At 36.0% G+C, this 23,591-nt stretch overlaps 2 protein-coding genes across 3 annotated transcripts in view; both read right to left on the bottom strand.

Moving 5' to 3' along the window:
* Positions 1-3: 3 nt before the first annotated feature.
* Positions 4-10,268, bottom strand: slc3a1 (solute carrier family 3 member 1). Its single transcript, XM_058795328.1, has 10 exons — positions 9,000-10,268; positions 5,512-5,691; positions 5,111-5,253; positions 4,810-4,935; positions 3,911-4,030; positions 2,478-2,602; positions 2,192-2,393; positions 1,817-1,993; positions 779-904; positions 4-697 (listed from the first exon to the last, which is right to left on the bottom strand). The coding sequence occupies exons 1-10, from the start codon at positions 9,412-9,414 to the stop codon at positions 272-274; spliced, it is 2,040 nt and encodes a 679-aa protein (XP_058651311.1). The 5' UTR covers positions 9,415-10,268; the 3' UTR covers positions 4-271.
* Positions 10,269-14,329: 4,061 nt separating this feature from the next.
* Positions 14,330-23,591, bottom strand: part of ppm1ba (protein phosphatase, Mg2+/Mn2+ dependent, 1Ba) — a 33,107-nt gene continuing 23,845 nt past the window's right edge. For both annotated transcript variants that reach the window (XM_058796042.1, XM_058796043.1), the window contains exons 4-6: positions 21,493-21,604; positions 21,217-21,274; positions 14,330-14,610 (exon numbers count right to left, since the gene is read on the bottom strand). In XM_058796042.1, coding sequence (XP_058652025.1) covers positions 14,581-14,610; positions 21,217-21,274; positions 21,493-21,604 — 200 coding nt within the window. In that variant the 3' untranslated portion in view covers positions 14,330-14,580. The remainder of the gene's footprint in view (positions 14,611-21,216; positions 21,275-21,492; positions 21,605-23,591) is intronic.

The following is a 23,591-nucleotide window of genomic DNA, read 5'->3' as shown; positions in this document are numbered from 1 at the left end:
AAGTTTTTCAGATTTTTCTTAATAAACCAAACGTTTATTTTGTTACATAGATGCTAGTTATTTCTTTTTGAATAAAAGTTTGTCTGGCAAAAAACATTTTGCATTGCCAGGCAACTTAAACACAAACGATACACATTATCACAATAATATGGAGTGAGATTTCAAAGTGGGCGGGACTAGCCAGTATGACACCACCGAAATAAAACAAGGAATAGATAGCCTTTATCGTTTGTCACTGTGTCGCTCAAGACACGTCTTCTAGAAAGCATCTTCAACACTTGTACAGAATATCTAGTTCAGGCAAGTAGCAGGCTTTCTCAGAAACATAGCACTCAGGTGCATGGTTGGGGTGAAAGCGCTGATTGGTGGAATATTCCAGGAGCAGTCCTTGCCCTCGAGATGTTGGAATTCTGGATTTAGAGAAAGTCTTTTGACTTATTGGCACCGTACTTAAATGCACAGTTAGAGTATCTGGCAACTCACTAACTGAAGACAAGTCTGTTGTAGTATCCTTGCCGAAGTTTAGAACCACTAGGAAGGCTTTGTTGAGCCCATCCAGCTCACGCAAATAAGCAAATATGTTGACATCGCTCCAGACGAAGCAGAACCAGCCTCGGGACAGGGCCAACTCAGCCACTCGGAGCAAACTCAGAGCACGATACTGTGAAATGGTGGAGTGTGTATCAGCCTGCTGAAGCTGGAGAGAACAATATGAGCTGGATTAGAGGTTTCCCTGCTTTAACGCACGCTTTCTCGTCAGCAGTCTGAATCAACGTACCTCCACATTGACAGTGCTGTAGTCTGGAGCGATGTCTAGCCATGTGCCATTTTCACTGTCACTAAAACCAGCATTGAGCTTATCGTCCCACTGCATTGGTGTTCGCTGCGGGTCCCGACTTTTGCTCTAGATTTTAAAATAAAACATATTTTACTTTAAAAAAATAATGCATTAAGTTGATCAAAACTGACAAAATATCAAAACTGATTAAATCTGTTTACAATGTTACAAAAGACTTCTATTTTAAATAAATGCTTTTATTGTGAACTTTCTATTCATCAATAAATCCTGAAAAATGAAAAAACAAAAACTTGTTTTTAACATTGATAACTTATTTTCAAATTTAAATCATTTAAATTCAGCTTTGCCATGACAACAACAAATTACATTTTCAAAAATAAAAATAATATTGTTTAATTGTAATAATATTTCACAATGTAAACGATCACCATGGCTACATTTATTTGTTCAAATCATTTTATTTATCAAATAAATATAGCCTTGGTGATCATAAGTAAGAATGTGACAATGTTTACATGGACCAAACATATAAGTAAAAAACATAGGCTAAGTAAAGGTGATGACAATATTGTCAACATTTAAAAATCTTACCAACCAAAGTTTTATTATTAAATATTATTAGTGCTTTCAAACAATTAATTCCATTACAAAATAAAAGTTTTTGTTTACATGTGTATATTTATACAAGCACATGCATGTATATATTTAAGAAAAATGTGTTATGTTTATGTTCAATATATTTATATATAATAAGAATATAAATGTAAATATTTTCAAAATATTTACTGTATGTGTGTGTATTTATATATACACACATTAAATATACACAGTACACTTACATATATTATGTAAACAAAAACTTCTATTTTGGATGCGATTAATTGTTTAACTAAACATTATATAATATGTTTACAGTATATTTATTTTATATATTAAACATAGTATAACTGTATAAAAGTGCTACATTTTAATGTGTTAAATGTAACTATCACTTAAAAAAAAGTCCTTTTCACTTACTGGATCATGCAGTCCAGAAGGATCCTGAATTACAGATACATTTACGTTCACCATGCCAATCTCTTCTCCATAGTATGTTGTGGGAGTTCCAGGCAGTGTTAACAACAGCATGTTTATAGCACGTGTATATTCCGTACCAGCACTTGAGCCTATACGTGGCTTGTCATGGTTTCCCACCTATAGACGTACACAAACATATTTTGTGCATGTGACAAACTCAACGAACTGTATGCAATTTTTTACATTTTAAAATCAGTTTGACCATCCAAAAGGCACACAAACTTTTATTTTTCCATTTAGCAATGCTAGTGTTTCAGCATTAAATATTTGAAGTGATCTGATTCTTAATGAACAGACAGATATCTGGTCACTCACCACCCAGTTTGGCCATTTTCCCTTTGGCATGTTTGACATCCATAAATTAACCAAGCGTTTGGCTTGATTTCCTGACACATCATCAGGAAGGTACAGGAGATAGAAGTTAAAGGGGAAGTCGCTTTCAGTGACATAGCTCGTGCCATAGTACCTCATGGTTTTATCTATTTCTTCATAATCATAACACTCCATCACCATGAACCTGATTGGTAAGAAAAAAAAAAAAGTTATTTACAAGAGAGAAACAAAACGTATATTGAGGAAGAAGAGGAAGAAGTGAGGATACCTGTAGCGGCCGGGCTCTCTGCTGTAGGCGTCCAGCTCTATCCTCCAGTTTGTCAGGATCTCATGTAAGCCCGGTTGTGTGTAGGTGTAGTCATGGTACAGCTCAAACTCTGTGTCCACAGTCGACTGAAGGACACAAAAGAGGAAATAAAGAGAAGAATACTGCTGTTAGTCACACTGCACGTCCAAATGTGTTGCGCTAATGCGAGCAACAAGTTTTTAAGATTATTACTAAACATGGTTCAATGAATGAAATTAGTACTTTTTAGCAAGGACACATTAAATTGACCAGTGTCTGTAAAGCATTTATGATGTTAAAACATTTATTTTGAATAAGTGCTGTTATTTTGAACAAAGTATTACAGTTTCCACAAAAATATTAAGCAGCACAACTGTTTTCAACATTGATAAGAGTTTCTTGAGCAGTAAATCCGCATATTATAATGATTTCTGAAGGATTGTGTGACACTGAAGACTGTAGTAATGAATGTTTAAAGTTCAGCTTTGCCATCACAGGAATAAATTACATTTCACAATATAATAAATTAGAAAACAGTTATTTAAAATTGTAATGTAATTTCACAATATTGCTTTTTTACTTCATTTTTGATTAAATAAATGCAGAGAGACTTCAACGCTAGTGTATTTTAACCCATTCCTCAGCAAACAAGAAAAATTGTGTTATGTACTTACAATAGAAGTCAATGGGGTAAGGAAAGGCATTGTACATTTAGAAAATAAATTAATAAAATCTTTGTCTGTGCTGAATTTAAAAAAAAAGGAAAAGTAATAAAGGAAAAATTCAAACAGGTATTATGCTGGTAAAGCATTACCAGACTTCTATCTACCTAGTCTAGCAGTCATTCCACTAAAGAAAGAATTAAAGGACCACTAAAAGGACAAGTTATACTAAAGCAACACATTTCTGCTTTTAAGCCTGAAATGTCTTGCCCCATAGACTTCCATTGTAAGTACATTAAACGCAATTTTTGTGTGTTCTCACAAACCGAGGGATGAATGAAAATGATTTCCTGTGGTAATCAACATGTCACAGATGATCAATTTTAACTTGTTCTGAAGCCGGAACAATCCTCCAAGTTAATTCTAACAAGTCCATGAGGACCAGAAAGACAAATCACTCAAGAAGAGGGCCAGGACCATTGAGTCATTCAGCGGCCTTCCCTAGACCTTCAATGGCTTTGAAATCGTCTGGAATTAGGATAATGGGAATGACTTGCTAATAAATCCAGAGAAGTATGCACTAGTAATCCTTAAATGACATTGTGAGAACAAAGAACAGTAATATGACTCCTCCTGAATGAATTCGAAGAACATTTTTGACTCTAGCAGATGAAGTGCTTCAATAAATAAGTGTATAAACTGAATGTGTGCCTTTTCATATGATTATACAGAATAGGTCATAGTTGGGCTTACTGGATCTTGGTCAGGGTCGACCTGGGGTTCATTTCTCAAATGTGTGGCCTCAAGCATGTGTTTCACAGCGTCCATGCGGAACCCATCCACCCCCTTCTTCAGCCAGAAATGGATTATGTCCTATTAGACAGATGTGGAACAAAGATCAAAGAGGGTCCAGGTTTGTAGTGAAACATGATATGGTACGGTGGATCTGCATAAAGAGCCTTTTTGTTAAAGAGCTTGAAGGCTAACTAATATTCCTCCTCCACATTATTGAAAAATGTGAGGTCATGACGTAATGCTGAACACAATTCACTTTTTCTATAATTTATACATGCTATTTTATTCATCCTGTGTAAATGAAATACAAAACAGTCTGTTTATTTCTGTAAACGCATAACTTAGTAGTTTCAAAGAGGTTACTCTATTACCAGTGGCAGAATAAGACACTTTAACCAGCCAAGAAACTCTGTTCATAGCTCTTTGTAGCGTTTAAATAGGTGGTAGCTGCAAGCTTAGGTGGTCTAAAGCCCCCTTACATAAAGAACTTATTCAGACAAAGTCACCCATTTTCTTAATACTCTCTCGTTCTCACATTCCCAAAGCAACATTCAAACATTCATTATATATCCACCCAAAATCTTAACTATATACTTTACCATAGCTATTTATTTCTTCATTTTTATTCCCAGTCATGAAAAAGCTGGAAATACAAGGGAATTTTAAATTGTGATTTCCAGGCCTGCAAAAGTCACGCAAATTAACAAAATCCTAAAAAGTCATGGGAAATGTTTTTGTAATTACGCTCGAGCTCAAACATTTAATCTAATCAAGCGAACTTGTACTGCTTGTTCTCATCGTACCCGGTGTAAATGTCTGCATAATGTTCACAATCAAGCCGTTGTCTGCAAGCTTACCGTCATCTCCTCTATGACTCGAGGGTTACGGTAGTTCAGGTCAGGCTGTTCCTTGAGGAACTGATGGAAATAGCACTGTTGTCGCACCTCATCATACTCCCAGGTGGAATTCCCAAAGACACTCACCTGACAAATCAAACAATGTGATACTATAGTCAACCACTGGAGTTAATAACGAGTTTCATTTAATCTCGATAGTAACAAATAAATAAATAATGTGTTGTATAACAGTATGGAATGGAATATAACAGAAGATCCAAACACAGCAGCTGTCACTATTCACTGATTTGGACAATCATACCCAATTGTTTGGAGGTTTGTCTCGTGTGCAGTTAACCCAGATGTAGTAGTCTTTATAGGGCTCTGTACCATTACGACTAAGTTGGAACCAGATGTGTTTGTCACTGGTGTGGTTCGGGATGTAGTCCATGATCAGCTTTAGACCTGGGCCAAAAAATGATGCTGTTATCAAACATAGCATTTTATAGTGATATGACAATGTAATAATAGTGTTATAACACTAAGTTTAATAAAACTGTTAATTATTACCCATCACGTTACTCGTGAAGCTCATAATATGCTAAGATTCAAACTACAGTCATAAACATGGCAAAAATGATCACAGTACAGGTTTGTCAATGTGTTACATGCTGCTGGTTGGTGACAATGTTGAGTGAAATATTTCTTATATAGCATGTCCACCTTTGTCATGCATGCTTGCCAGGAGGTCGTCAAAGTCTTCCATGGTTCCAAAGATGGGATCGATCTGCCTGAAGTCCTCCACATCGTATCCAAAGTCTCTCATAGGAGACTTGTAGAAAGGGCTGATCCAGACTGCTTTGATGTTCAGGTACTCGAAATGACTCAGTTTCTCCTCGATTCCTGAAGCAAAAACCATGAATTATAAAACTGTTATGTTATCTATAAAGTTTGCACCTTTGATCTGTGTACGACATTCAGCAATACAATTAATTTATCTTGATCAAACTAACCTTTATAATGATTTCAATCTTTTAATAGCTAAATGTGAACATCTGGAGGGTCTATAAAGTTATTGTACATCTTCTTGTAGAACATAAGCTGGTGTTTTGTCTTATCCACAATGTTTGCTTTGTGTGGACATGTTTCAAAGTAAAATACTAATCATACTGTAATGTACAGCTGTAAAAACAGTTTTATGTACTTTATGGCATGTGTAGATGCAATTTTGCCCATTACGTAAGAGCAATTAAACAACCTCCTCCTCTTGCTTGAAACAGAATATGCTGCAATACAGAACCATTATGATGGAAAAACATGGCTTTTGTGTGTCTGTCCAAGCCATCAATACACTCACTTCTCAAATAACGCTACAGCTGGAGGGAACTCTCAGCTACTGAAAAGAGAATTGTTTTTCAAGGCAGCTTGATACACTACTACTAACTTTTCCCTGTCCTTTTTGTTTTGTTTTCTGTTTTAGGCCAATTTTCTTACATAATGTCTCTGAATTATTTAAAAGTTCCCAGATTGTTGAAAAATGAGCACATTATGCACACTAGGATGTGTGTGGGTACATTAGGAGTTCTCAAAATGACAAAAAAACACATGATCCAAACCAGACAGAGGTTCACATATCTCATAATTATATTACATAAGTTTTACAGAAAAATTTACTTTAATAATTACATAATTTTTATGTAAACATGGACAAAATAATGGCTATTCCCAAATATATGTTGTATTTTGAGATATGCATCAAGGAAAGGATATTGAATTAATTGAAATTAATATACACATATATATATATATTAAAACGTGCTTAAAATGCATATATATTATGCATTATATATGTATATATATATATATATATATATATATATATACATATATATATATATATGTATAGTATATATGTATGTATAGTATATATATATGTATATATATATATGTATATATATATATATATATATAAATGCATTATTAATATTAACTACTTTTTTTAAATGCATTAAAAATTGTATATAGTCATGGCCAAAAATATCGGCACCCTTGGTAAATATGATCAAAGGCGGCTGTGAAAATGAATCTGCATTGTCCTTTTGATCTTTTATTTAGAAAATTCACAAAAACAATCACCCTGGAGTGCTCAAAATTGTGAATATGAATGGGAATATACTTCAGAGATATTTTACTCATAAGAATTTCTAGGGGTGCCAATAATTGTGTCCAACTTGTGTTTGAGAAAAACATTTATTTGATAATGATATTTACCCCATTTTAAATTCTTATTATCAATGAAAGGTTAGATTTTTGAGAATTTTTTAAATAAAAGATCAAAAGGATTAACAATGCAGATTCATTTTCACAGCCTTCTCTGATCATACAGGTGCATCTCAATAAATTAGAATGTCGTGGAAAAGTTCATTTATTTCAGTAATTCAACTAAAATTGTGAAGCTTGTGTATTAAATAAATTCAATGCACACAGACTCATTTAACAAAAACCCACCAATTCTCAACAATCTCAACAAATTAGAATACTTCATAAGACCAATAAAAAAAACATTTTTAGTGAATTGTTGGCCTTCTGGAAAGTATGTTCCTTTGCTGTACATGTACTCAATACTTGGTAGGAGCTCCTTTTGCTTTAATTACTGCCTCAATTCGGCGTGGCATGGAGGTGATCAGTTTGTGGCACTGTTGAGGTGGTATGGAAGCCCAGGTTTCTTTGACAGTGGCCTTCAGCTCATCTGCATTTTTTGGTCTCGTTTCTCATTTTCCTCTTGACAAGAGGAGGTCTGGTGAGTTTGCTGGCCAGTCATGCACATCGTTTAACCAACTTTTGCTGCTTTTGGCAGTGTGGGCAGGTGCCAAATCCTGCTGGAAAATGAAATCAGCATCTTTAAAAAGCTGGTCAGCAGAAGGAAGCATGAAGTGCTCCAAAATTTCTTGGTAAACGGGTGCAGTGACTTTGGTTTTCAAAAAATACAATGGACCAACACCAGCAGATGACATCGCACCCCAAATCATCACAGACTGTGGAAACGTAACACTGGACTTCAAGCAACTTGGGCTATGAGCTTCTCCACCCTTCCTCCAGACTGGACCTTGGTTTCCAAATGAAATACAAAACTTGCTCTCATCTGAAGAGAGGACTTTGGACCACTGGGCAACAGTCCAGTTCTTCTTCTCCTTAGCCCAGGTAAGACACCTCTGATGTTGTCTGTGGTTCAGGAGTGGCTTAACAAGAGGAATACGACAACTGTAGCCAAATTCCTTGACACGTCTGTGTGTGGTGGCTCTTGATGCCTTGACCCCAGCCTCAGTCCATTCCTTGTGAAGTTCACCCAAATTCTTGAATCGATTTTGCTTGACAATCCTCATAAGGCTGCACTTCTCTCAGTTGGTTGTGCATCTTTTTCTTCCACACTTTCTGTTAACATGCTTGGATACAGCACTCTGTGAACTGCCAGCTTCTTTGGCAATGAATGTTTGTAGCTTACCCTCCTTGTGAAGGGTGTCAATGATTGTCTTCTGGACAACTGTTAGATCAGCAGTCTTCCCCATGATTGTGTAGCCTAGTGAACCAAACTGAGAGACCATTTTGAAGGCTCAGGAAACCTTTGCAGGTGTTTTGAGTTGATTAGCTGATTGGCATGTCACCATATTCTAATTTGTTGAGATAGTGAATTGGTGGGTTTTTGTTAAATGTGAGACAAAATCACCACAATTAAAAGAACCAAAGACTTAAACTACTTCAGTCTGTGTGCACTGAATTTAATACACAAGTTTCACAATTTGAGTTGAATTACTGAAATAAATGAACTTTTCCACAACATTCTAATTTATTGAGATGCACCTGTATTTACCAAGGGTGCCGATATTTTTGGCCATGTCTAATTATGAAACTATTAAAAACTATTACAATTTTTTTTTTGGTAACTGAAATAAAGCTGAAATACAATATTAACATAAGATGAAAATTAGTAATGTTGCCTTGGTAAATAACTGAAAAACGTACTAAATTTACTAAAATAAAATTAGTAAATACATTTTTTTTTAAAATATGATAAAAATTACAAAAGCACAAAATAAAAAAAAAAGCAATTAAATGAAAACTTTAATACCAAAATAACACTGCAATAACTTTTACATTACATTTTTTTTAACCCTATTCACCTGTAGTGTTTTACCTTAAGGATCAAAAATTACCTTTGAGATCTCCAACACCGTCTGCATTTGAATCTTTGAATGATCGTGGATAAACCTGATAGACCGGAGACAGCTGCCACCAGCTCATGCATCGAGGTGACAGCGCCACGATCGTAATGGTCATGGCAATAAGGGCCAGGGTGCATGCGACGATCAGCCAGAAAATAATCTCTCGAGGTATGCGGTAGCATGCTTTGCTGGAGTATAACATCAGGACCTCTTTGGGCATCCCAGCGTACGGCTTGATCTGAGTGTACTCATTCTCCTCCGGCCTGGTGACGGACACGCTGGTGGCCTGCTGCTCTCGAGAGTTTGATGCATCAGATGTATTATCATCATCATCATGCTCACAAAAGGCTGCGTTCTGGATGCCTTCTTGCAGCTCCACCGCGTCGATGTTGGTGATTTTGCTCATCTTTCTTGCTTCATTCGGTCCCAAGGAACAACACTTATGAGAGCCGACACAGCAGGAGTCCTGTTAAATAGAGGCATTCACAAGTCCATAGTGCACAACACTCATTCAGTCTCCATCCCTCTCAACACACAATAAAACCCCTCCCAGAGGAATGTGGCAAAGATTAGCAGGACCAATCACACACTGCCTTGGCTACATATTATTGGAAAGTCAGGTAACTCATCTTGGCATTGGCCATGCGACAAAGTGACAGTTTACAATGTTTTAGCGTTGCTGACGACTGTCTACACAGGATTCTTACACCCCTCTGGATATAACCACAATGTCCTAAACTCTTAATATATAACACTTTAATTAGAAAACTAAAGCCGGGTAGTTAGCCAACTAGCTTTTTCACTTTATGACAAACTGGCTGGCAAACTTTTACCTTACAAACAACATTTTAGTTTCCCAGCTGACAGATTTCCCCTGTAATCAGATCTCTACAAAAATTAACAAATTAAGAATCCTGTCCAAATTGTAATGCAACTAGTGTAAACTGCAACTTGAGCATTTAATTTAATTGATGTTTATGCATAAAGAAAACGCCTGATCACATTAAATATTTTCAAAATATATTTGAACTAATAACCATCACCAAAAATATAGATTTTTTTGTTTGTTGTTGTGCCTAATATGCATTGTTTTTGGGCAACGTCAAATACAACACAAAATATTGCAAAATATTGTAATAATCAGTAGTTATCATTAAAACTAAAAATGTTACTTTTAAAAATAGTTTTTAGTGATTGAAATTAAATTGGTTGAAATAAATATAAATATTCTATGAAAAAATAGCAATGATTCCTGCAAATACTTAAATAAAAAACAATAAAAGCTCTAAAACAAATTTACTAAAATACTACACCTTAAGTCAAAATGAAAACTGAAATATAAAAATTGAAAAAAAATTGAAAAAAATCAAAATATGAATAAATACTATAATCATAATAAATAATACCAAAATAACACTGGTAAAAATGAGAAAAACAAATAACTAACATTTTCACATCATGACAAAATCTAATTCTCATAAAAAAAAAATACTAATCACTGGTGCAATACCATTGCAAAAGGTAGTAATAAGTACACTTTGAGGTACTTTATACAGTAAGGAAAATAAGTATTTGAACACCCTGCTATTTTGCAAGTTCTCTCACTTAGAAATCATGGAGGGGTCTGAAATTGTCATCGTAGGTGCATGTCCACTGTGAGAGACATAATCTAAAAAAAAAAATCCAGAAATCACAAAGTATGATTTTTTAACTATTTATTTGTATGATACAGCTGCAAATAAGTATTTGAACACCTGAGAAAATCAATGTTAATATTTGGTACAGTAGCCTTTGTTTGCAATTACAGAGGTCAAACGTTTCCTGTAGTTTTTCACCAGGTTTGCACACACTGCAGGAGGGATTTTGGCCCACTCCTCCACACAGATCTTCTCTAGATCAGTCAGGTTTCTGGCCTGTCGCTGAGAAACACGGAGTTTGAGCTCCCTCAAAGATTCTCTATTGGGTTTAGGTCTGGAGACTGGCTAGGCCACGCCAGAACCTTGATATGCTTCTTACAGAGCCACTCCTTGGTTATCCTGGCTGTGTGCTTGGTCATTGTCATGTTGGAAGACCCAGCCTCGACCCATCTTCAATGCTCTAACTGAGGGAAGGAGGTTGTTCCCCAAAATCTTGCAATACATGGCCCCGGTCATCCTCTCCTTAATACAGTGCAGTCGCCTGTCCCATGTGCAGAAAAACACCCCAAAGCATGATGCTACCACCCCATGCTTCACAGTAGGGATGGTGTTCTTGGGATGGTACTCATCATTCTTCTTCCTCCAAACACGTTTAGTGGAATTATGACCAAAAGTTCTATTTTGGTCTCATCTGACCACATGACTTTCTCCCATGACTCCTCTGGATCATCCAAATGGTCATTGGCAAACTTAAGTCGGGCCTGGACATGTGCTGGTTTAAGCAGGGGAACCTTCCGTGCCATGCATGATTTCAAACCACGACGTCTTAGTGTATTACCAACAGTAACCTTGGAAACGGTGGTCCCAGCTCTTTTCAGGTCATTGACCAGCTCCTCCCGTGTAGTTCTGGGCTGATTTCTCACCTTTCTTAGGATCATTGAGACCCCACGAGGTGAGATCTTGCATGGAGCCCCAGTCCGAGGGAGATTGACAGTCATGTTTAGCTTCTTCCATTTTCTAATGATTGCTCCAACAGTGGACCTTTTTTCACCAAGCTGCTTGGCAATTTCCCCGTAGCCCTTTCCAGCCTTGTGGAGGTGTACAATTTTGTCTCTAGTGTCTTTGGACAGCTCTTTGGTCTTGGCCATGTTAGTAGTTGGATTCTTACTGATTGTATGGGGTGGACAGGTGTCTTTATTTAGCTAACGACCTCAAACAGGTGCATCTAATTTAGGATAATAAATGGAGTGGAGGTGGACATTTTAAAGGCAGACTAACAGGTCTTTGAGGGTCAGAATTCTAGCTGATAGACAGGTGTTCAAATACTTATTTGCAGCTGTATCATACAAATAAATAGTTAAAAAATCATACAATTTAGATTATGTCTCTCACAGTGGACATGCACCTACGATGACAATTTCAGACTCCTCCATGATTTCTAAGTGGGAGAACTTGCAAAATAGCAGGGTGTTCAAATACTTATTTTCCGCACTGTATGTGCCATTTAAAATAGGGTACAATAATATTTGTACTTCAGGGTACCAACTCAATGACAGATGTAATCTGAACTCTACAAATTTAACAAAATATTAATCCTGTCAAACTTTTAATGTAACTAGTCAACTGTTAGTATGTAAACTGCAACTTGATTATATAATTTTATGATATTTGAATTTGAATGAACAGCTGGTAATGCAGCTGGTCTTTCTTTTTAAATCCCACAATGCATTCCTTGTTACAGGTACAGAACTTTTTATATCTTTACCATATGTCTGGAACTAAATAAATTACAACTAAAACAAATGAACCAAAACTTGTTCCGCGATATTAAAAAAAAACAAACAAAAAAAACACAGGCTTTCATGATACCCTATATACTGTAGCATAACACTAATTTTTTGCCATACTGCATATTTTTATCCTTGGCCGGAGTTGGCATGGTCACATACCGCCCACAGTCTGCTCACTGACCATTGGATGCATATTGCATTAAAAAACTTGAAAGCACTTTCTCAATCTGATAAGCACTAATCTAACCTAAAACACTTTTTTTAATCACTTGACAACAAAGTCATGTTTATAAGGTATAAGGTTGATACAATTAGTACTTTGATTAAAAAAAAAAAAAAATCACTACATTTGCCAACTTTTGCTGGGGTAGAGAGTAGAGACCTCAAATCTTTGAAATATGCTCAGGTTTGTAGCACTTAGATCAGCACTGTATATACAGCTTTGTTTACTCAGAAATACAGATCACATCATCTATACATATTTTTGTGTGATTTATGGGTAAATTTTCACTGAGAATACCATAATTTGAAATAATTTCAGTCCATTATTGCATTATCATCCCTTAAAATGCATGTAAAAACAAATCAATCTGCATCTGGTTGCTTTACATTCCGGTCAGTCTCTTCCTGTCCAAATGGGCGTCTCTTGGCTAGAACAAGCTATAATGTGCATACAATAAATTAAACTACTGCTTACTCAAAATGGGTTCTCTCTCTGCCATTAGGCTCTTTCCAATGTGATTAAACGAACGGCAAGACAGCTTTTTCCTTTATCTTTATTGTTCTGCTCAATATCAACTTTCAGGTTCTGAGTACTTAAGTCCATGGACTGCTGAAAATATATCTGAGCAAAACCAACATTACACTTGCATGATGAATCAGAAAATAACTTTTGAATTCATCACAAAGCTAGTATTCTCGTGACCAGCTAACCAAAACAAAAACAAAAACACCACTTTACAATATACTCTGAAGGGAAAGAAAAAAAAAAGAAGAAGAAAGGCAGGTTGCTGCAAGTTCACATCTGCATTGTGAAAGTGAGGGCCAATAAGGAGAGAAGACAGAGATATAATACAAAGGGGGAGCTGAGAAAAGCTGCGTGGCTTTGGTGGGTACTTACAATCCCTTTTAGCCAACATCACCCACAGTCCATGGGTGGCTGGGTTACACAAGTACATCAATAATCTCAGTGTCTAAAGTATTCACACAACGTGGCACGCTCATCGGGCGCCACCAACACAACTCTATTGCTTCACACGTTAAGCCACAAAGAACGTCAAACTTGGGAAAAATAAAATATATATATATGTTATATATGTTATATATATATATATATATATATATATATATATATATATATATATATATATATATATATATATATATATATATATATATATATATATATATATATATATATATATGAATTTATATATATTTATCTCTATATATTCTATATTCTCTGAAACAGCAGGATTAAAACGCTTTTGACAACCAATCAAGTGATAACCTGCAAAACGAAGCAGAGTCGAGTCCGAGGTTCTACCTAAAGGTCAGTCAGCGCACATGAGGAGGGAGGGAAGGTGCAAAAAGCAACAAGCTTCAATCCTTTCCACGCAGGTTATGTAGTAATGAAGCAATTCTTTAAAACACGATCCACACGCATACATCAGTCAAATATATCCTCAAATAAACCCAGTGATGATCCATAACCCCATAACAGGGGCTGCAGTGGTCTCACATAACCAAGTTTATCAACTGTATCCTGGGCTCAGGGCATCTGGCGTTAGCAAACCTCTTTTCCGACTTGAAAAGGCACCACAGCACGTACATGGGTCCATTCCACAAAACATCCTCTGTTTCAAAATGAACACCCACAGTCACCACAAAAAAGTGAGAAAAACAGTTTTTTTTATTGTATGATGTGTATTTTGTTATTTTCGTGTTTGTGTTTTTAAAACTGGAACTCCATTCTTTCCCTCATATATTAGAAAAAAAGTGTTTGTAATGCTTTTGGTTGTACTGTGTTTCCATTGTGTTGTGATTCTTGAAAGACTGTCCGTTGAATCTCTTGGTTTCACTGGAACAAAAGAAACATGACTGATGTCTTGTGTGGAAAAGGTGCTCTTTCCTCAGGCGGGATGACTACCACGGGTCCTCAAGGTCAGCACCACTCTGCAGAGAAACACCACACAGAGAAGACCATCAGCTAAATTATTATATACACTACTGGTCAAATGTTTGTGGTTTGATTTTTTTTTTTTCATTAACAATGATGCATTAATTGTTTAAAAGAGAAAGGTAAAACCAATGTTACAAAATATTTCTATCTCAAATGCTGTTTTTTTTAACTTTCTATCCATCAAACAATCATTAAAAATAAAATATACATATAACAATATTATTATTATATGTTATAATATTAAGCAGCACAACTGTTAATAATAATAAATGTTTTTCTTGAGCAGCGACTCAGCATATTAACATGATTTCTAAAGGATCATTGGCTTTACCAATTATTTGGCTTTACCATCAGAGTAATAAATTACATTATAAATACATTAAACTAGAAAACAACTATTTTAAATTGTAATACTTTACAATATTACTATTTTTGTTGTATTTTGGATCAAACAAATGCAGCCTTACTAAACTCATACTTGATGGAAAAAATAAATAAAAAACTTGGACCTACAGTTTAATTATTTAAAATGGGTAAAATCCTTTTTATTAAAATATACACTGTTTCAGCCTGTACAAACAATTATTCAGAAAAGTGTAAGATCTCTCAAATGAGTATGTGAATGTCTATGAAGTCTTAAACTTTTAAACTACTTTAATGAAATAATGTACTTTACACAATCCAATTTTAACAAGTCCCCCCAACCTACTGTATCCAAAATTCTGTAGAGTAGCTACCAGTGACAGTTTGAGAAAAAAAATGTATATAGAACTTAAACAAAAAGAAAGCAAGCATCACAAAAAGCACTTGGACAGTGAGAAAATGTATTACAATTGCCCTTGCCTCCCATACTCCATTACAGCTAACCATTACAGTGATTACTGAACCTTGAAACCAGAATTGTGTCATTCTTGTTTCTCTGTCTAATATTTTATTTTCAGAAGTAAAACTGTGATTTCATCTCTGATTTAATCATTTCTTCACATGAGATCAAAGAATGAACAGGCACAATTCAGAGAAGGAAAGGCAATGGGATAATCATTTTTGATCTGATGTTTTTTCCTATTTTACTATTTCCTGCTCTCACTTCCCAGCAGCCAAAGTTACACATCTGCATCACAGACAAAAAAGATGCATGTGCAAAGAATCAACATGAAAGATTATGGAAAAACTGATCCAAACCCCTGTAAAATGGCTGATTAGAGATTAGTTAGTAATATTTTTTAGGGGTGGCTCAATACCACTTTTTCAGAACCGATCTGATACCAAAAATTCTCAGTATCTGCCAATACCGATATTGATCCGATACCTGGGCAGTTTTTTTTAGTGTTCAGTGTTGAATTGTGTTGACCTGATCATGACTTTGTGTTACACACAATCTACTAAATATAGACAACTTTATTGTAAAGAAAAACAACAAATGATGATTATAATCTAATGACAAAAAATACTATTATAAACTACCTTAGTGGATAATTCAGTAGCAAAAGTTACTCTAGAAAAATCATGAGTGCACAATTATATAAAATCTAAAATTAGTGGGGAAAAAAAACATTTAGTGGGGAACAAATAAAAGTAAGTGTAAGACTAAATCTAAAATGATATACATTGCTCTTTGTATTGTTGTAAAATACATTCATGAAAAACAAGTAATATAATGTGCCTTGCAAAAGTATTCATGCCCCTTCATTTTTTTCATGTTTTATGTTGCTGCCTTGTTAAACTGATTTAAATTACTTTTTTCCCACAACAATCTACACTCCATACACCATATTGACAAAGCAAAAACTGAACTGTCCCAACTTTGTAAATTTATTAAAAATAAAAAACTGAAATAAGTATATTGCAAGTATTCATACCATGCACTAAAAATTTAGTTAAAGCACCTTTACAGCCTCAAGTCTTTTTTGTTTGATGTGACAAGCTTGCACATCAGCATTTGGCAATTATCTGCCATTCTTCACCTCACCTCTCAAGCTCTGTCAGGTTGGATGGGGCAGACACACATTTTCAGGTTTCTCCAGAAATATTTGATTGGGTTCAAGCCTAGGTTGTGGCTGGGCCACTCAAGGACATTCACAGAGTTGTTTATATGCCACTCTTGCTGTGTGCTTGGGGTCATTGTCCTGTTGGAAGGTAAACCTTCTGTCCAGTCTGAGGTTCTGAATGCTCTGGACTGGGTTTTCATTAAGGCTCTCTCAATATTTTGGTGCATTGAGCTTTTCTTCTACTCTGACGAGTCCCTCAGTCCCTGCTGCTGAAAAACAGCCCCACAGCATGAGGCTGCTACCAGCACACTTTACTTTTGGGATGGTACTCTGCAGGTGATGAGCAATGCCTGGTTTCCTTCAAACATGATGCTTGGTATTAAGGTTCATCAGACCAGAGATTTTGTTTCTCACAGTCTGAGGGTTCTTTAGGCACTTTTTTGCAAATTTTCATGTGTCTTCACTGAGGAGAGGATTGAGTTTGGCCACACCACCATAAAGCCCAGATCGGTGAAGTTTTGCAGTGATGTTTGTCCTTCTGTAGGTTTCTCCTATCTCCACATATGATCATGGAGCTCAACTACAGTGACCATCAGGTTCTTGGTCATCACTCTAACCAAAGCCCTTCTCCATCAATTGTTCAGTTTGGCCAGGAGGCCAGCTCTAGGAACAGTCCTGGTTGTTTCAAACTTCTTCCATTAACGGTAACAGAGACTACATGCTTCTGTGACTCTTCAATGAAGCAGAATTTTTTTCTGAACTCTTCCCCAGATGTGTGGCTTGACGCAAACCTGTTTCTGAGCTCTACAGGCAATTTTTTTGACCTTAGGGCTTAGTCTTTGCTCTAATATGCATTTTCAGCTGTTAGATCTTTTATTAAGATGTGTGCCTTTCCAGATCATACCCATTCAATTGAATTTGCCACATGTTAACTTCACTCAAAGTGTAGTAACATCTACAAGTAATATGAATGCTCCTGAGCTAAATTTCAACTGTCCCAGATACGGGTATGAATACTTATGCAATGGAATCATTTACGTTTTTTATTTTTAATAAATTTGCAAAGATGTTAAAAACCTGTTTTTTGCTTTACTATTATGGTGTATGGAGTGTAGATTGATGTTGAAAAAAAGTAATTTAAAGCAGATTAACATAAGGCAGAAACAAAGACGAAGGGGTATGCATACTTTTGCAAGGCACTGTATTTTTATATATAAATATATATACTGAAAAATTAAAAGACATTTCTTTTACATGTATAGCACAGTAATGAGGCAGAAACATATGATAGATAAGACGAACAAGAAAGGCTATTAATAATCTTGTGCAAAAGTATTATGATACGAAAGGCTCCAAATACAGAGCAGCATAAAGCGCTTATGCACATCCCGTGCGCAGAATGATGCGCTTGAAGCAACACGGAGTCACAGCGCGCAGCGCTCCGCAGTCCGCATAGAAAGGTTCAAAGCACAAAGTGAAGAGATAAATGCGTAGTGTATTAAATCTGTGCGATAGTTTATTGAGCCTTTTCTTTTAACAGTTTTAAATTTCAGTTACTGTGCTCATTAAGAACATAGTGCTCTCTAGTCCAGTGTTGTGATCTAACAGACACCAACACGATTTTGAAAATAGCACGAAGATAAAGTACTTTTATGCAAAACCATTTATCTTTATTTACAGATCAAGTATTATATTAGGAAAATGTTAAAATCTTGCAGAGAGTTTCATCGTCTTGACTCGTATCCGAACGCAGCACGCAGTTTGAATGCTGAATGGAGAATGACAGACAGCTGCAGCGGATAGAAGAGTTTACGTGAACTTGACTTAAATATTCATCTGTACCTCACAATGACCTATGTAACGGCTTCAGAACACTTGAAATTTAGTGCACGAAAACTTTATGGTGTTTTATAATGTGTTTGTGGCTTTTGTGAGGCTTAACAATAACACAATAGTATACGCACAATATCGGATTTGGATCGGTCTCTTCTGACCGATACCCAATCCGGCAGAAAATGCCAGTATCGTAGCGAGACCGATACTGAATATCGGATCGGCGCACCCCTAATATTTTTGGTCCCTAATATGATTACTTTTCAAGGACGCATCTAGGTAAGCCATTTCTTGACACAGAACATACACATTCAGGACTTGAATTGAAAGCCAAGTTAAACAAGCCATCTGCATTCATTGACAGGACCACTGTTGCTTTGGTAATGTAAAACACAAATAAAGAAGTGAATTATCTACAGGGCTTGAATATTTAACAGGTATAACATAACTATACTTTGACAGTTTGGTCACACTGCAAACCGCATAAAACAAACATGGACAGCCACAAACCAGCAGTTAAATAAATGGAAAATTCCCTCTACTGCTGATTTCATAAGATCAGTACATATGGGGTAGATTAGGTGAGCTTCTGCCGCTATGTTCAAACAAACTTGAGTCACTCTTTCTGTAGAAAACATTAGTATTAATTAGTAATCAACTTACCAAATAAAACAGCTGGGCTGCATTAATCAAAGGGTGAACACAAATCATTAGTTCTGTTAATATGTAGTATCCTCTTAATGTGCCTCAAATATGTTTATTCTTGATATGAATACCATCCTTGCTTTATACATTTAATCAGGAATATTGTAGTCAATCACAGCAGCTATATAACTGCAAACTGTACATCTGGCTGTGAAAAAACATGTTATGGTACTTTAAAAATGACTACACACTGTCACTGGCTATCACTGAGAAACACAAGGATCTAGTCTACTCCTCACAACAAGCCAACAAAACATCACTCACTGATGAGGCCTAGGGAGGGATGTCAAAAGTACCAAGTTGATACTTGTATGATGTATATGTATATGTATGAAACTAATGATGACCTTTTTTTGTCAATATTGTGGTTTGATTAATTTTACTAACATAATAGCAGTTGCTATTATGTTAGTAAAATTAATCAAACCACAATATTGACAAAAAAAAGGTCATCATTAGTTTCTTTATTAATGTTAACGTAAATAATTACTTGAAAAATCTAGACTGTCTTTGAGTTATACTTGAAGGTGACCATACTATTTAAAAGTTTGGGGTTGGTAAGACTTTGTAATGTCTCATACTCACCAAAGCTGCAATTATTTGATCAAAAATACAGTAAAAACAGCCATAATGTGAAATATTACTACAATTTAATATATTTTAAAATGTGATGTATTGCTGTGATGCAAAGCTGAATTTTCAGCAGTCACTACTACAGTGACATGATCCTTCAGAAATCATTCTAATATGCTGATTTGCTGTTCAAGAATCATTTCTGATTATTATCAATGTTGAAAACAGCTGTGCAGCTTAACATTTTTGTTGAAACTGATATTTTTTCTGGATTCTTAGGAGAACAAAATTCACAAAAACTGCATTTATTTGAAATAGATAACGTTTGTAACATTATAAATGTCTTTAGTGTCACATCAAATTACATAAGTAATACAAAGTATAAAAGCAATGAAAGTATAATTTCTTTAAAACAAATCTTACTGACCCCAAACATTTTAAGGTAGTGCACATTCCATTGTTTCAATTTAATTTGTTAATATATTAAGTTTAAGTATTTTACTTAAAGTTTTGATTTCTTTAGTATTTTACTCAAGTTAGTTTTGCTATGGTATCAAACGTGGTATCAAGAATCCTGAAATCTCTCTGGCATTGGTATCAACTACTGACATTTCGGTATCGTGACAACCTTAATGAGGAAAGTCCAAGAGCTTAGAGAGCACCATCTCTCTCATACACACACACACACACACACACACACACATCAGATATCTCTTGGATGTCCAGTAGGGGAGACGGGAACACTTGGATCAAAACTCCAGCTTTGTCCAACTGGTGTCCAGATCAACACATGAGAATGTGTCACACTAATTAAACATACAAAACTGACACATTCTTCTAAACCTCACACACACAAACAAACGTTTATGTTCATGGGTACAATAACAGGACAGGTAACCATATGCAGGCTTTATAACATGCAAACCCTAGTGCAGTTTTGCAAGATCACACATTGAGTGGTGACATCATCATCATGAGACATGGCTGAAGAGTTCATAATAGCATAAAAAGCTAATGAAATAACATTCTTGTGTGCTCACTAACCAAGTCTGATTGGTCTTGCTTACAGGCTGATAGATCTCAGCTCATCTCCTTGATGGGATGCATTAGGAGTGTTTGTGATGTGGTGATCTCAACCGCTGTGCTTTGGGGCAGAGGATCATTTGAATGAGCTCATTACAGCTGTGATTTGAGCAGGATGTTTTACTCTCAGCAGTAAATAAATGAGCAAAGTAGGCGAGTGGAATAAAGAGAGCAAACACTTGGAGTGAGAAAGTAACACTAAGTGACTCTGGGTTGATGGATGTTAATACCAGGTATAAATGGGTTGAGTGAACGAGGTGCAAAACAAGGCAAGGTCTCATGATGAGATGAGTCCAATAGGTCAAGGGGAAGTTAACATCTCCACATTTTTATGGTAAGACCAGGGACTAAATGTACTGCTGTCATCATACCAGGAGGTTCTAGACCTTTAAAAAGCCAGACTCTATTCATACTCACACCATCCTCTTCTCTTTGGGGGTTCAACCGGTTGTACACTGCTTCAACAACACTGTGCCTGCAGAGAAATACAACAGCCATCATATTAAAAGATAAAGATTTTTTGGGTGAAGTGGTGTAGAGGTTATAAAGCCAAGCTGGATTCTGGGTCAAGAGCACTTGGGACTAAACCTGCAAACTCTGTGTTAGCATTCCAGATTCTTAAATATTAAGCATGTTAAAATGTTTGTGCAGGTGTGAACCTCTGTGTGGTTTGTAACCATGATATTTACTTACTTGCTAGCAAGGCCGCCCCCTGGTGGGAGATTGGGGATGCTTTCTTGGGACAGGCTGCTCATGACATGCGCCAGCTCAGGCACACCTTCTTCCCCTGCTTTCTCAATGAGCTCTGATTAGGAAACAGAAAGGATAAACCACTAGTTAAAGCTAAATACGTGTTTGACTGCTGCATTTAATGGAACACTACAATGTATGCAGAACAACTTTGTGTATATGTGAACTATTGTGTGTGTATGAAGAAATGAGCAATGCATTGCGGGTACTAGTGTAGAGCATTGGTGTTAGCTAGTATTATATTAAAAAAAGAGAAATGGGAGATAAAGACATAAGAAAGAAACAAAAAACAGACACTGAGAGGCAAGAGTGAGACTCTAGAAGGAAAGCCTGTGGCCCAGTTGGGCTGCTCTGGGCCGGTCTGGGCCTGTTGCCAGTTAGATGTTCAGCCAGCACATTCCTCACCAGAGCAGCAGTGCCGACGACTCCCTCAGGCCCTCTCAGCACCCAGCCAAACATTACAACAACGTTAACCCAACCTTTGCCCAAAGCTCAAGGCCAAGAGTTTACATAACCCCCAAAACCAACAACCACTTGCCAGAATACGTCCAATGTACAATACAGTGAGGAAAGGCCAATGGGGGAAAAAGTAAAAAGAAACAGTGTCAGGCTATCAAGAGATATTAAAATAGGAAGAGAGAAAGATTAAAGGGGGTGGAGACAGGATAGCATGTTCCAGACCAGAAGAGAAAAGATGTGAAGGAAGGGGACAGTTCTCTTTAATAAAATGCTTATTTTCTGAAATTGATTCAATAATTCTTTTTAAATTCTTTGTTTTTTAATTTGATTGCACTGTGTTTGTTTTTCCACAAATGCATGCAGCAAATCAAAAGAAAAAGGTCTTTTGTCATTGCTTATATATGAATTGATGATTGCTGCAGGAAAGTGGTGCAGGAAACACTGATATAGGGAATCTTTTTGATAAATTATAAAAATAATATTTTTATTTTTAAGGGTTCAAACTGTGTAGCTGAATGAGTTTAATAGAGTAGAACTAATATCAGTTTGATGATTAAACTGATATTTTATCCAACTGTGATATAGGGTTGTGACTGAGGACATTTTCCCACAGGTTAATTGACGTGTGACAACACCGGTAATACCGGTATAACCATGGGGTGGGGGGGCAGGGTTTGTTCATTTGAGTTTTCCCTCTTTTTATCGCTTTCCTTCGCTTCAATAGTTTGTATACACGCCGTACGCATTTTACGCCGTACACGAATTACCGCCAATTTGGCATCAATTAAAAAATATAACATCATACTCACTTATATATAGGAACTTTTTTTAACGAAACAAATAAAAATACACCATGCTATGCCTAATATAAAATAACAAATAATTTACCCAAAGTTGAAATGGGTATAGGCAAGGCTACGAAACTAAAAATCAGCAAACACTGTGGAACCAAATAAATAAGAAATGAATTAGAAACGCAAAACGAACAAGACAGCTTAACGGCACAGCATGAGCCTTGATGTAAAAAAAATAAATAAGTTACAAAGTTTAAATAAAGTAAAATCAGCAAACACTGTGAAATGAAATGAATGTGAAAAAAAAAAAAAACTTGCAAAATCACCTTAGATAAATGGCAAAAGTCAAGAGGCATTTAAAAATCCAAAATACTGCCAAACAGGCTCTTTTGATCCGACTCTTGCTCCTGATCTGTGATGTGACTGTCATTCGGCACACTGCATTGAGCAGCTGCATTCAGTTTTTAAATTTAGTGTATATTCTCTAACTGAACTAAATTATTTCCTATTACTATAAGAAAATCAAAACTACAGTAGGGGGGCGGTGCCACGGTGGGCAAGTGACGTAACCGGTGTCGCGGTTTAACAACGGTATCATCATCATCATCATCATCAACACCGATTATCAAAGCAAGCCTACTCTGATACTAAATATAAAGATTACACTAATAATGTAAATAGTCTTGTTTTTAATTGGACCACTATTTTCAACATATCAGTGACTGCTTGAATACTTATTAGAATACTGCAAAACAACTATTTAGGGCTGCACAATTAATCGAATGCGAT

Source organism: Onychostoma macrolepis, chromosome 13 (assembly GCF_012432095.1).
Source record: "Onychostoma macrolepis isolate SWU-2019 chromosome 13, ASM1243209v1, whole genome shotgun sequence".
Classification (NCBI taxonomy): domain Eukaryota; kingdom Metazoa; phylum Chordata; class Actinopteri; order Cypriniformes; family Cyprinidae; genus Onychostoma; species Onychostoma macrolepis.
Note: the sequence above shows the minus strand (reverse complement) of the source record. Positions and strands in the feature narration are given on the sequence as shown.

Coding starts and splice junctions, on each gene's coding strand:
- slc3a1 (XM_058795328.1), bottom strand. CDS start 9,414: ATGAGCAAAATCACCAACATCGACGCGGTGGAGCTGCAAGAAGGCATC. Junction 4,936..5,110: donor ACAAACCTCCAAACAATTGG/GTATGATTGTCC, acceptor TTGATTTGTCAG/GTGAGTGTCTTTGGGAATTC. Junction 2,603..3,910: donor TCGACCCTGACCAAGATCCA/GTAAGCCCAACT, acceptor TGTGTCCTTCAG/TCGACTGTGGACACAGAGTT.